Here is a 13,557-nt window from a genome sequence, read left to right on the forward strand (position 1 = left end):
TTTTGAGTTTCAGGTGTGGTTTTTCTTAAAGAGTCATAGAGACACTTTGGTCATGTGGCAGCTTAACTATTTTTAGAAGCTCAAAGACAATCTTAGTTTTTTTTCTGGTTTTTTTTTTCCTACACTATAAAAGGAATACTTTTTAAACCTATGGCTGCATCTGTGTCTCTGTTTTCCTCGGGACTCATCTATGTTAAAGACCCTGTATGGCACACCATCACTGTATGTGTCACAATAGCTACACTAATGTGATTTTTGTTGATATGCACTGCAATGTCAATAACTTCCAATACTGCTGTAACACATTCATGCACAGAATTAAAACCAAATACGATGTCAGTTAAAACAATCTTTAAATTAAATAAATATTTCAATGTTTGACTTATCACCTATCTTGTTTCTCTACCTCTGACCATCTAGAGGACACAATACAGTTACTTGACAGTGCTCTTTTATCTACCCTTGACACCTTTGCTCCTCTAATAACTCGAACCATCTCCTTCTCTCGCCCTGCCCCCTGGTACAACGACCATCTGCGATCTATGAAGGCAGCCTCCCGCAAACAAGAGTGTAGGTGGCGTCTTTCTGGCCTAAATGGACATTATCAGGCTTGGAGAGATTACTTGTCTGAATATAAGGTTACAACAGAGTCTGCTAGATCCACCTACTTCTCTCACATCATTGAAAATCACCATAAAAACCCCAGACATCTTTTCTCCACCACCAACAGCTTACTAAAGCCAAACTGCCCCACCACATTACCTGCCTCATCACAACTTTGCAACACATTCTTAGATTTCTTTAGTTTCAAGATCGACAACATCCGATATCACATTCTCTCCACTACGCATAACATTTTCATTCCTCCTCCCTCCTTATCCAACTTTTCTGGTTCCCTTCTCTCCAACGTCTCTCTTCTTGACTCAGCATCCCTCAATAAACTATTTACACACATGAAACTCACCATTCCTCAATATTATAAATGAATTCTTAAGCACGGCGTTTATCAACGGTACTCAAAACTGCTGCCATTACTCCCGTGCCAAAAAAAGCCTAACATGGCTCTCGACAATCTTAACAATTTTCGTCCCATCTCCAACTTACCCTTTCTTGCATCTCCAAGTTTTTATCTTGAAACTTTTACACAGTTGAAGTTCATGTGCAAGAATTGACTGCAAAAGGTATGTATTCCTTATAAGGAACAAGTAAACGTTGTGTTTTCTTTCTTCTTTTTTTCAGCATGGAATAAACCTATTACTTGTTCCTTTGCAGCCTACGCATGCTGACGCAGCTACCCACCTGAACTGTTTTCCTTATAGCCTGAGGTAACAGGATTATATATTCACTCCATCAGGTGATGAAGCAAAGAGAAAATACCAATACCAGTCCTTAAAGCTTTCTTTTAATACATATACTGCCCAAGAAGTGAAAGTATTACTGATTCACTGAGGGGTGTATTGAAAAACAAGTTTTTGAGACTGAGAGCACTTTTGGAACTGGTAAATTATACATATTCATGTTATAACACATACACAAAGAATATATTTCAAAAAAGGTTATTGTCTGTTTCTGGCTACAAAACTACGCCAAAAAGAAAAATGTTGTAAAAATTAAAAATATAGCTGCCCCATATTCTTTCCTTACTCCAAAAATGTCCTTTTCTTTGTGCTATATCATAATTTTGGTAAGTGTAATGACTCCCAAGCTGCATTTGAGGTGCACATTCCTTCTACCTATTACTTTGAACTCATCATATTAAATTGCTTTAGTAAAATTAGCATAAAGGCAGAACAGTAAGTTATGAAATGTGAATATGATTGCACATCCCTTGTGTAAACCTATTCTCCTTCTAAAGAGTTATCTAGAGAATTTAAATGTTTTAAATATATCTTGCACTAGCTGATAATTTTGATATATTTCATTCTAACGAAAAAGAGGATTTTGTCTGTGGAGCACTTATTAAGCAGTGATATTCACAGAAATATTATCAGGAAGCTGTTTTTTCATTTTTCAATACTGTATGTATTTATATTATAAAAATATATTAGTGAACATTTTTAAATATTTAGTTGATATAAAAATCATAATTTTAAGTTCCAGGACAGAAAAAAAAACATAAAATTGCAAGTTCTATCTTCTCTTAGAAGACAGTCATGTAACTTACAGTCAAAAGTACCACCACTGCACTTGATTTGCCAATTATTTTAAAGTGAAAATCTGATATATTAAAGAACTGAGAGGGAAATACAAATACATGTTGTACAAATGATTGTATTAAAGCAGATTTATGGTTCCATTTTACATTACTGATATAGACCTTTCCCATGCTTAAATTATATACAAGATAAGCAGGGATTCCAAATGCAAGCACGGTATTTAAGTGAACTATTAGGAGCTGAACACAGAAATGGGAGGCAGATTTTAATCGCCTTTCCTTAAATCAAGTTCTCTTCAATCACTTTCTTAGCTCACACTGTGAAATCCTCTGCTTTCTATTTGTTCTCTTATCTGCAGCTCTGATTGAATTTTTAGTGAAGAGCAGAAGCTCTTTTCATTTGTCCTCATCATGGGGTACTGACTGATAACACCAAGAACTAGCTCAGTTGTTTAGTACTTCCTTGAAGCAAAAAAGACAAATTCTTAGATAATCTATCTATAGATTACAAATCTCACATAATAGTAGGCAGAAGTTAACTGATGAGAAGAAAGAATTCCAGACAATTCTTTCGAAAAGCTTATTAATTTAAAATGCTTGAAAAAGTAATAAGCTTTTTTATAGGATCAGTTATTCAATACAAGTTTATATCTTATGATTTTTTAAATGGGCTCATGTATGGATATGAGCCCTTATTAAGATAACATACCTCATCAATACAAAGTGTGTGTCAAGACAAAGACATTTTAAAAAAGCAGATAAATAAGTGAACTTCAAATATTGTTTAAGAATATCTGAACTGTACAAATGTGTGGAGCTACAAAATGAATATTCTGGTTAGGTTCTGTCTGTTAAATTATTTCCCACAAACATCCAATTAAAAATGAATTGTTAGTAATTCATATGTTTGATGGGTACAATAAATGTAACTAAAAATAAACTAGTCACATTATCTGAGATTTCTGAAGATGTGCATGCAATTTTTAGCCTCCTATTAAATGAGAACCTACATTTCTTTTTTAAGGGTCATGTGGGTTGGTGGCTTCACTCTATGATATCAGAAACACATAGAAAACCAAACATTCTGTAATAATAAGAGATAAAATAACAGCAATTAATGGTTTAATATTACTAAGTGTAATATTTGTAATATAAGTAAATCTTTCTGGAAAGGAATGTATTTTTGATTGAATAGAAAAAGCCAATCACAACATTTGCTTTTACATATTTAATTCTTGTATAATGATCTTAAATTTGTTCTAACTTGCTATTGATGACTTTAACACTGCCTACATAGGAATTTGAGGAGAAAAAAAACTCTAAAATAATCAGCTGGTAGAGAAACTAATGGGAAATTGTTTTAAAATCATCAATAAAAAACATCCATCCATTTTCTAACTGCTTCTTCCAATTCAGGGTAGCAGGGGAGCCAGAGCCTATTTTGACAAGCATCAAACACAAGGCAGGGTACACCCTGGATGGGATGCCAGTCTATCGCAGGGCAGAAACACACACACACACCTAGGGCCAATTTTCCCAAAAGCCAATTAAACTAACAGTATGTTGTTGGACTGTGGGAGGAAAATGGAGCACCTAGAGGAAACCCATGCGAACACGAAGATAACATACAAATTCCAGGCAGATAGCACCCCAGGTCCGGAACTGAACCCAGATCCTCAATGCTGCAAGGCAGCAATGTTAGCCACTGTACCAATGTGCCACCCTCAATAAAAAACACCAAATTAAAAAGGACAAATCAAGTGTATAGAAAATGATTCTTATTTTAATAAATATTGTTTTTCAGGCTGTGCATAAAAAACAGAAAATATTCTATGCACAACCATACCAATGTGCTACTGTTCAATACAACAAAAATTAAATGTTGACCCCAATGATGTGTTGCCGCAATCTCTTGTACAGCTCATTAGAGTACAGGGTTTGAGAATTGAAGTAGCTACATTACAACTGTGATAGCTATTCAAGCTGAAATTTTCTTTAAATCAAAGTGATTAAGCTCTATTCAATACAGGTCACTATATTGCCTCACCAAGATTCCATTATTATTGTCTATATCACTCTAAATTTTGTGAGCTGACTATTCAGCACCAGTTCATCCAAATAATCTTTAGAAAACAATTTAATAATGACCTGGGACAAATCCAATCATGCAAGGAACATTAAACACCAATGTTTTTGAATGCTGAAAGAATGAATTTAGCAAGAGTGTTCAAGCCAACTGATAAGTAGTAAAAGAAGGCCATCAATTTAATTTCAAGGTTTTAATAACCTATGAAAAAAGGAACATTTAAAACTGATACCACCTGCTTTAGAATTTGGCATAATAATGAATTTAACAATCATAAACCACAACTAAAAAAAACAAGCCTTAATATTCATAACTTTACCACTAGAGCTTTTCCAGGCATATTTACACCCAATCAAGACAGAAAAAAAGGAGAAATAACTTTAGATCTTTGTTATGCTATGAATTTCAGGGCAAATATAAATACTAAGGAGAATAAAATTTCGCATTAATATTCCATTCCATATATAATATTCTGTTTGGTAACACCCTGGTAGTTTGGTAACACCAGTAACGTTGGTAATATCTGGCAATATTTTAATTTACCAAAACAAACAAATGTCATAACATCTTATGCACATTATGTCATTTGCACATGTCCCTGTAAAGCACTGTGTGTGATTATTACATCTAACATATATACATATAACATATAACTTGTGTGGCAGTAATGAAGGGATTACGAAGCCATTATGCAGCAACATTGAAATAAAGTGTTACATTTAGTTTGATTGATTCAGAATCAAATAAACATCAGAACATACATACTAAGGTATTTGATTTTGAAATACACATGTCTAACAGAGATTAAATTTTGGCTTTCTATATGAAGATAAAAATTACATAGAAAACCCATAACTCCAATTTAGGCTATGCTGCCAAGAAAAATGTGATTTTCAGCTGCTGGTAATAAAGTACAACTTAAGAGGATGTACACATCCCACTTGCTGGTGCAAATGCATTAATATTAAAAGCTATACATCAGGATTTGCAATGCATATTCATGAAATTTTAATTAAAATCCAAACAGTAAATGTTGTTGATAATTACTGCATCACTACGGATTTTATGCTTCACACATTTAATTTGTGAATATGTTGCTGAGTCCCCAGCCTAGGAGTGCACAAATTAAGCAGACTTGGAAGTCTTAAAAGGCCTGAGGAATGATTAGTATCCAAATTCAGGCTTTTCAAGTCATGGTTCAAAGGGCTCTAATTCTGTAAGTGTGACTTTGAAATTAAAATACTAAGCTACACAGAAGAAGACCGAAGTCTCATTGAAATATTTTTAAATTAACCCAAAGAACACAAATAGCTGGAATTGCTTATTAGATTTTAGAATATGTGTTCTATAATCATTAGAATACATTTCTGTGTAGTAAAATACATTTAACTTACTTACTGCCTGTAAATAACATTGAATTGTGTTCTTCAAGTGTTAATAATAAATTTAATTTATAAGTGCTTTAAAAACTCAACTCAAAAACTCAAAGCACTGTGCAAAAGCAGATACATAATATAGAACACAGATTTGTAAATACAAAAACAGTATACATTAAAAAGGTATTTGAAAAGAAAGGGTCATTAAGTAAGTCTGTAATGGACACCGTTAATAATTATCACAATTTTAATACCATCACTGTGTGTGCATTGTATAGAACATGAACATCAGCAGCATAAAAAGGGATGAATGATCTGTTTTCAGAGTAAGTGTTGGACCATGTACAGTATGCTCATGTATTAGGTTTAGTCAAACTTGACCTAAAACATCCAATTTTATATATGTGAGCAGGAAAACTTAAAATTCACTCTAAACTTCACAAAGAGGCAGTGGTAGTTATGCAGAAATTATATACTCATGCAGAATAATTTTAGTTTACTGCCAAATTCTTGAAAACCCAAAATCTATTTAGCACCTTGGATGATACCCTGGTAAGGGAGTAAGGTACTTCAAAATAATAACACTGGGTAATATCAAAGTTTGTAAATTCAGTCAAGGTTTTTTTTAGCAACCCTAACAACAACATAATAAATTGTGCAAAGTTAATGCTCTATGAGCATAACCTCTGTCTTCTCACTGTTTAGCTTAACTGTGCATCCCGTCCCCCAAATGGAACCCAAGGTCATAGTCTTCCTGGAATGCATGGACCCTTTAATATCTTGAATTATCTTGGAAAGTATGCACAGCACAGTCCTGATTAGGGTCTTGAATTCAAGGAAAACACTCGGACATCCTTTCAAAACTTTCAAAATGTTTATAATGTCTTACTCAGTACACACATTAGAAAGAAATATCCAGAACAAAAACAGGAAAAACAGCGATATTGGAGATCATTTCCATTTGTGCTAGCTTGAGAAACAATAATAAATATTTTGTTTATGGTACTGTTAATGCAGATTATGCATTGGTCAGAATGGGGACAAAATGTCAGATTACATTTAAAGTGAAGGGTTGAATGCAGGTAGCAAAAATTTAATTACAAATATAGGAAAAACTGAGCATGAGGCATACCTGAAGAAGGCTCCACGGCCGAAACGTTGTGTTCTCTTTCTTCTTTTTTTCAGCATGGAATAAACCTATTACTTGTTCCTTTGCATTCTTACATTTTGCTTCATATCTGTCAACAAGTAGACAGGTTTTCCAATTTTCTGAATTCAGCACATTTCAAGAAGTGTCTAAATCTAACTTGAGTCAAAGTGGCAAACAATTGCTAGTGTTGAAGATCATCTAGTGGCAATTGAACTACCATTCCCATAGAAACAATTCAATGTATAAATTCTTGCAGCACTGAGAAAGTGTATTTTCTTGATTAGATTGCAAAAGGTGCTGTAATCAACATATAATTAATTCCCTAACCTTAATTAGTATCAGTTTCATCGTCACTAAACCTTTTATGAATGCCACCGTGGGCAACACATCCCGGTATTTTTGAAAAATGATAACCTGTAGACCAACTGAGTATCACACACATTATGGTAAAACACTTGTCTAACACATAGGATTTTACTTTATTATGATTTTCTTTCATAATAAGAGAAAGAGGCAGTAACATGAAGTAGTAGGGCTGTTTTGTTAGTGCACAGATAAAGGAAAAATAAAATAAGTGAGACATTATCAGACATCAATACCCAGAGTCTCTGAACGAACATATATTTAGCATATCTTTGTAGTTCTCACCGATACTACAGCCAGTTTTCAAAGTCCAGGGGACCTGTAACAGCCATCAGTACTATATTACTATCATTACAGGAAACTAAGTAACAAATTGAAACCACCTAAACAGTGTCACAACAACAAGAGTTTCATGTTCTTTGTCAATATATAAAAATGAACCAAATAGTCCTACTGTATAATGAAAAAAATTGTGAATTGACCAAAACATGTGGAAACAACCTAATAAACCTAAACCTAAATTCTAAATATGTATGAATGTATATGTGTATATTGGTATATTTAAAATGCAATTTAGAATTAATTCAAAGCATAAAGGCATTAAAACAAAATTTAAAAAAATTGGTAGAGAACATTTAATAGAATGCACAAAAATCTAAATTATGGCTCCAAAGCTGCAGATATCAGAAGATGAGGGAATCTATGTTTGAGGTTTGCCTTGAAGTAATTTCAAGAACACAGAAGAAGACCAGCAGAGATAAAAAAAGAGGGAATGCCACCTTATCTGTAGTTGTACTTCATTGCAAGAATTAAATAAACTGAACTACCTAGTAATTTTGCTGCAAATAAAACATTTTTGAGGCATACAATTACAGATAAAAGGCTTTGAATACGCAACAGAAAAGTACACAGAAAGATACTGGACTTGGATACATTCCTGTTGTTAAAGATGTCTGGCAGGAAAAGAAGACAATACATGGCAATACATCCAGCAGTGAAACTGATAGATAATGTGCTCACTGGAAACACTGAAACATGATAATGGGTCTAAAATGTTTGGGTGTACATATCTTCCAGTTACGCTTTAAGATGAAGAAAAACATAGACTATAAAGAAAAACTATAGTATAAGAGACTGTAAGAAAAACTAGTGACTTTTTTCTAAATCATGCACTTCGTGGATCTGAGGTTAAAATGTGGTGGTGTCACATTTTAGGATTGTAATGATCCAAAGCACATTGTTATAAGAATTGTTTATATAAAACACTAGCTAGAGAATTGAAAATTAACTTATAGCTTGAACAGGTATTGTCCAGCACCAGGAATCCAGCACTGCATTGTTACAGTGCAGGATAAATGAAGGCCTAGCAACAGAACACAACTTAGGAATGTTCTTCAGATATTCTGAACAACACTGCAATATCAACTCCTAAATAATAATCAGGTGAATCAATTTTGCATTCTGCCTTGCATTTCATAAGAACACCGATTCCAAATCAGGCAAAACCATCTTTGTTTCTACCAACACTACTTCCATTAGATCGCAATCAATGTTCTTCTTAGCTCTCATCCAATCAGCACTGAACCCCCTACACAGGGCTGTGTAGCCTGTGATGTGTTAAGAGATGGACGGCACTAGGAATTCAGGAGTATGTCTACACTTTCTTAATCTCCCACCCTGTACAACTTCAGGGTTCACGCAATTGGTTATTCCAATGCAGGTGGCTATATAATAAAAAAGTGATTGTAAATGTTAAACAATGACTGTTGAAAACTGCTTTTAATGAAAAGCATTTTAGTTAGGTTCTTGATCTTAACAATGAATTTTTGTTTGCAATCAAAAGGTTGATTTTATGGGTGCAGATGTGGCACTTTAATCCACTGAAGAGATTTCTAAAGTCTTTTTTTACTTTGATAAATGATAAGGTTTAGGTATTTATGACACATAATAATATAATTACATTTTCTTACTAATGTAATTGTTTTACTGCAGTGTTTTATAATTTCTACAATAAGATTCTGTAATTCATTTACAAAAACACATATAGGTACTGCATTAATTACAAGGAATATAAATAACTCTTTGATTAGTGATTTGTTATAACAGTTCATAAAAGCAACAACTTAAAAAAATATTTACAAATATAATACAATTTATCCTGTTAGTGGTATGTGTTATCTCTCATACATATCTTTACATTTTATTTATATTGTAGGCAAATTTAAAAAAAAGAAATATAATCAAGTTTCACATATACTGTATAACTATTTTTTTAATACTAATTTTAAATATATATATGCACTGAAATTGTGATGGGAGAATCCTAAACTCTTTCAGTTTTTCACATATATTCATTTTCCATAAATGTGCCATATACATTTAAATCTGACTTCATTAAATGAGCCACATGGCTACAAAATAAAATGCAAAATAATACAGTAAGAATGCTGCAGCTTTGTTAGCTGCTACAAATATGAGATTCCCTTTCACATTGCAAAAAACAAGAACTAAAACACTGCCAACAACTTGTATTATTTTCAATTGGGTAAAAAACGGAATGGGTCTTGAATAACAACTGCTCAGTCTTTGATACACACAGAGATTTAACTATTGTTTATGATAAAGACTATTACTAGCATACAGTGACAGAAGTATAATTAGTGACTTGATAATTGGTTCCAGTAAATTTAGCGAAATAGTATATATAATGGTAGCTGATTGAAGCAGTACAACTAAAACTGCAGTTTTTAGGCCAATATTAAGCAGTGTGAATTCTCTGAATATACAGTACTTTGCAAAATTATTCAGACCCTTAAATTTTCAAAGCTTGCAGTCATGACACTTTGAAGTAGCAATAAATATCTGTTAAATTCACAACCTACTCTGCAGGTTCAAATAAACTTAAAGTAAATAATATGAAAAAAATGGAAAATATAAGTATTTATTTGCTGTGACATGAATGATCTAAACAACCCACAAAAATATTTGAGTGGCCTCAAATATTGTATGCCATAATAGTGCTTCTTACTATTCCAGAATAAAAACACCTGTCTATATGAGGTTCCTTGCTCAGATTGTGAATTTCAAACAAAATCTCTATCAGACTAAGGAGCTTTCAAAGCAAGCCACTCAAAGCACAGAAAAGGACACAAAACATATTTAAGTTTCTTAATACTCCTATGAACAGTCTACTCAGTCAAGAAGTGGAAGGTGTATCGTACCACCCAGACACTGCATAGATCAAGCTGTCCCTCCAAACTGAGCAGCTGGACAAAGAAGAAACTGATTAAGGATGCCAAAGTGAGGCCAATGACAAATGTTGAAAGAGCTACAGAGTTCAATGGCTGAGATAGGAGAAACTCATGCACATCAGTCAACTATATCAAGAAAACATCAAACTAGCTTGTATGGCAGAGTGGCAAAAAGAAAGCCATTACTAAAAATAAGTCATCTCAAAGCCTGCATTGAGTTTACAAAAAGCAGCCATGTGATCCAAGAAACAATGAAACAAAAACTCTTGAGGTCAGATAAGACCAAACCTCATCCCCATCAACCCCATCACTACAGTCAAGCAATACAAGCTCTTTGTCAAATGGACAAAACAATACTTGAGGGCTTTATACTATAAATATATCTATATAAATATAGCTATGCTATAAGCTGTAGCAATGACCTGCATGGTGCTGCATCAGAACTTCAAAACATGACAAAAAATCAGGAATCTGCTAGAAGAGCAAAGATTCTATAGCAGATTACCACTTGCTTGTCTTTACTAAACAAGCAGATCTTACATTTAAACAACAGTGTGTACTATCTATGTAAATTAGACTATGGAGAAGTGATGCTTTGTTCTCTTCCATTTTGAGACATTGTATAAAATATGCCATATACAGAGCACTTGTTGATAGCTGTGTTTGAGCTCCAACAGACACATTTATGGCAGTATAGGTCATGCTGATGTAAATCATGCAAAAAAATCTATATAAATGTGCAAAACTATATCAAAATAGTTAATAGAGATGACTGTACTAAATTCTGCATGTAATAGGTTCAGTTCAATTGTGTTAAAATACTAAATAGAAAATTTTATCCATTTTCTTTTTGGAGTACCAGTCACTCAAAAAATCTTACATTTTCTTCTATATTATTATTTAAAAAAAAAACAACATCTTCTCAAGGAACTGGGGATATTACAGATCAGATACACTGGATCCTACAGACCATATCTGGAACACAGAAAATGTGTTCCCAGTCCCAGCCGTGATCACCTAATCACCTAATCTTTTTCCACTAAAAGCTGATTGCACTTCATTCAAAACATTGCCAGACATGAAAAAAACAGTGTAGACAAATCTCCCTATTTTATGGAACAATATGGTTGTAAACTGCTCCAAAGCCATAGTAGCTTTTTTTTAAGTGAGATGTTTACAGAGTGGGTTGTTCCCTATACATTGTAGGTACATTTACAATTAATTTGAAATCACTTTCTAGCATTCAGACAACATTGTTCCTAGATGTACTCCCGACTGTTTGGCAACTGCAGGAAGTACAATGGGTTTCCCCCAGGACTATCAGGAAGTAAAGGTAGTTTCTGACCAGAATCTCTCGTGTCTACTTCCCATCAACTACCCTATTTCCTGATAGTCTCTTGCTCCTCAGTATGAGTGCATGTATTTTAAACCCAGTTCATTCCACACAATGCATTGTAGATATGTAATGAATTTTAATAGAATATGTTCTTCTCCGTTTAATATCTGATATGTCCCCAGTACAAATAGTGATGCACATTAGTGTGAAATGCTTCCGTGAGCTGGGCAGCCACTGACTGACTGTGGTATATCTCGCTTGGTTTTTGGTTGCAGGTAGTGACAAGAACATTTGTTTTCAGAATTTCAGAAAATACACAGTGTTTCAGAAAGTTGTGCTAATCTGCCTTTCAATGATGTTGAACTGCAGGACTCACCCAGGCCTTATTACATATTTTAACTACTAGTTCTGAAATGAGGAGACACAGACAAAATAAAAATATTTACAATACATTTGGATTTTGTGAATGGCATTTCTTTCTTAGGTAATTGTTAAAGGGTCTTATTTAAAACAGAAAAAGGAAAAGTATCCCTTGCCAAGCACAGCATGTAGTTTTTAATTCAGTGCAAGACCCAATTACATGGACAAAAACTACATTTCCCAACAATGATAATATTACCCTTTATCACATACTGTACAGTATAAGTTAGATCAAACAAATTATTCTGAAAATGAGAAAGAGGAAAGTTACAGAGTTGCATGAAGTAATATTCATATTCATATATATATCCATACAGTACATCAGCTATTACTGCCATTCTTGCAGACTGCTTTCATCTAGATCAGTGGTTCTCAAACTGTGTGTGGACATCTGCAGGGGTTCTGTGAGCTCTCACATAGGCTACAAGAAAAATAAAAATTTGCTATCAATAAAAAATGTGTTATGATGGCTTTGCATGGCTCCAAGAAGTCAGAAAATTTAGGCATATCTTCTGAAACGTCATCTTCAAATTAACTCTCTGAATATATTTCTGTACTTTTGCAGCTAGAGCCAGAAGATACATCAAAGGTGTCGGATGACATCAGCTCTTCTGTCTTGTTCGGAGATAAAAAACGTTTGCCATTTTGCTTTCCAGCAAATCTCAAAAACTCTCGCAATGAGAGAAAATAGCATATTACTAGGTAGAAAGATCGCTTAAAAATTACTGCAACCATGAGACAAAATAAAAGAAAAAACGTAAAAAACAATAAAAAACTTCAAGACTTCACAAGAATTTAAAAAAACCTCATGCATTGTTGTCTCACTGTGTTTTACTTAGTCATTTTGCTACCAACTTTTCCTATTTGCGCCCAAATAGACCACATAAAGTGTTGTCTGGTTCTATATATTCATTAGTTTTTTTCTTTTGTTAACAATGTAAAAAATTATAAGTTTTAAAACCAGGAGGAAAAACCTTCCGGTTTTCATCTAACTTGTTTGAACCGGCAACTAGATCTTTGATTCTTTTATCTCAATGAGTATTTCAGTGATTAAGCTTTATTGAACTGTAGGGGTGCTAATGATTAATCCATCCATTTTCACTTCCGCTTTTCCTATGAGGGTTATGGTGTAGCTGGAGCAACCCTGGCAAGCAACAATCGCAAGGCAGGGTACCCCCTGGACAGAGCGCCACTCCATTGCAGGGGAAGTGCAAGATAATCATACACATGAGGACAATTTGGAGGCCACAGTAAGGGCAGAGGGGGAAAATTTGTCCCAGACACTGGGATAACTCCCTACTCTTCTTGAGAAATGCCTAGGGATCTGTAATGACCACTGAGAGTCAGGACCTCGGTTTAACATCTCCTTCAAAAGGCAGCACCCACTACAGTATAGTGTCACCGTCACTACACTGGGGCA

At 33.9% G+C, this 13,557-nt stretch overlaps 1 protein-coding gene across 4 annotated transcripts in view; it reads right to left on the bottom strand.

Moving 5' to 3' along the window:
- tbc1d22a (TBC1 domain family, member 22a) overlaps positions 1-13,557 on the bottom strand; it is a 214,806-nt gene that overhangs the window by 14,547 nt on the left and 186,702 nt on the right. The window contains exon 14 of one of the 4 annotated variants that reach the window (XM_088923796.1): positions 12,462-12,558. The exons of the other annotated variants lie outside the window; for them this stretch is intronic. Within the exon in view, the coding sequence (XP_088779922.1) occupies positions 12,550-12,558 (9 nt within the window). The 3' untranslated portion in view covers positions 12,462-12,549. Of the gene's footprint in view, positions 1-12,461; positions 12,559-13,557 lie in introns of those variants that run through there. 4 annotated transcript variants of the gene reach the window in all.

This window comes from Atractosteus spatula, chromosome 8 (genome assembly GCF_055471065.1).
Source record: "Atractosteus spatula isolate fAtrSpa1 chromosome 8, fAtrSpa1.hap1, whole genome shotgun sequence".
NCBI classification, from domain to species: domain Eukaryota; kingdom Metazoa; phylum Chordata; class Actinopteri; order Semionotiformes; family Lepisosteidae; genus Atractosteus; species Atractosteus spatula.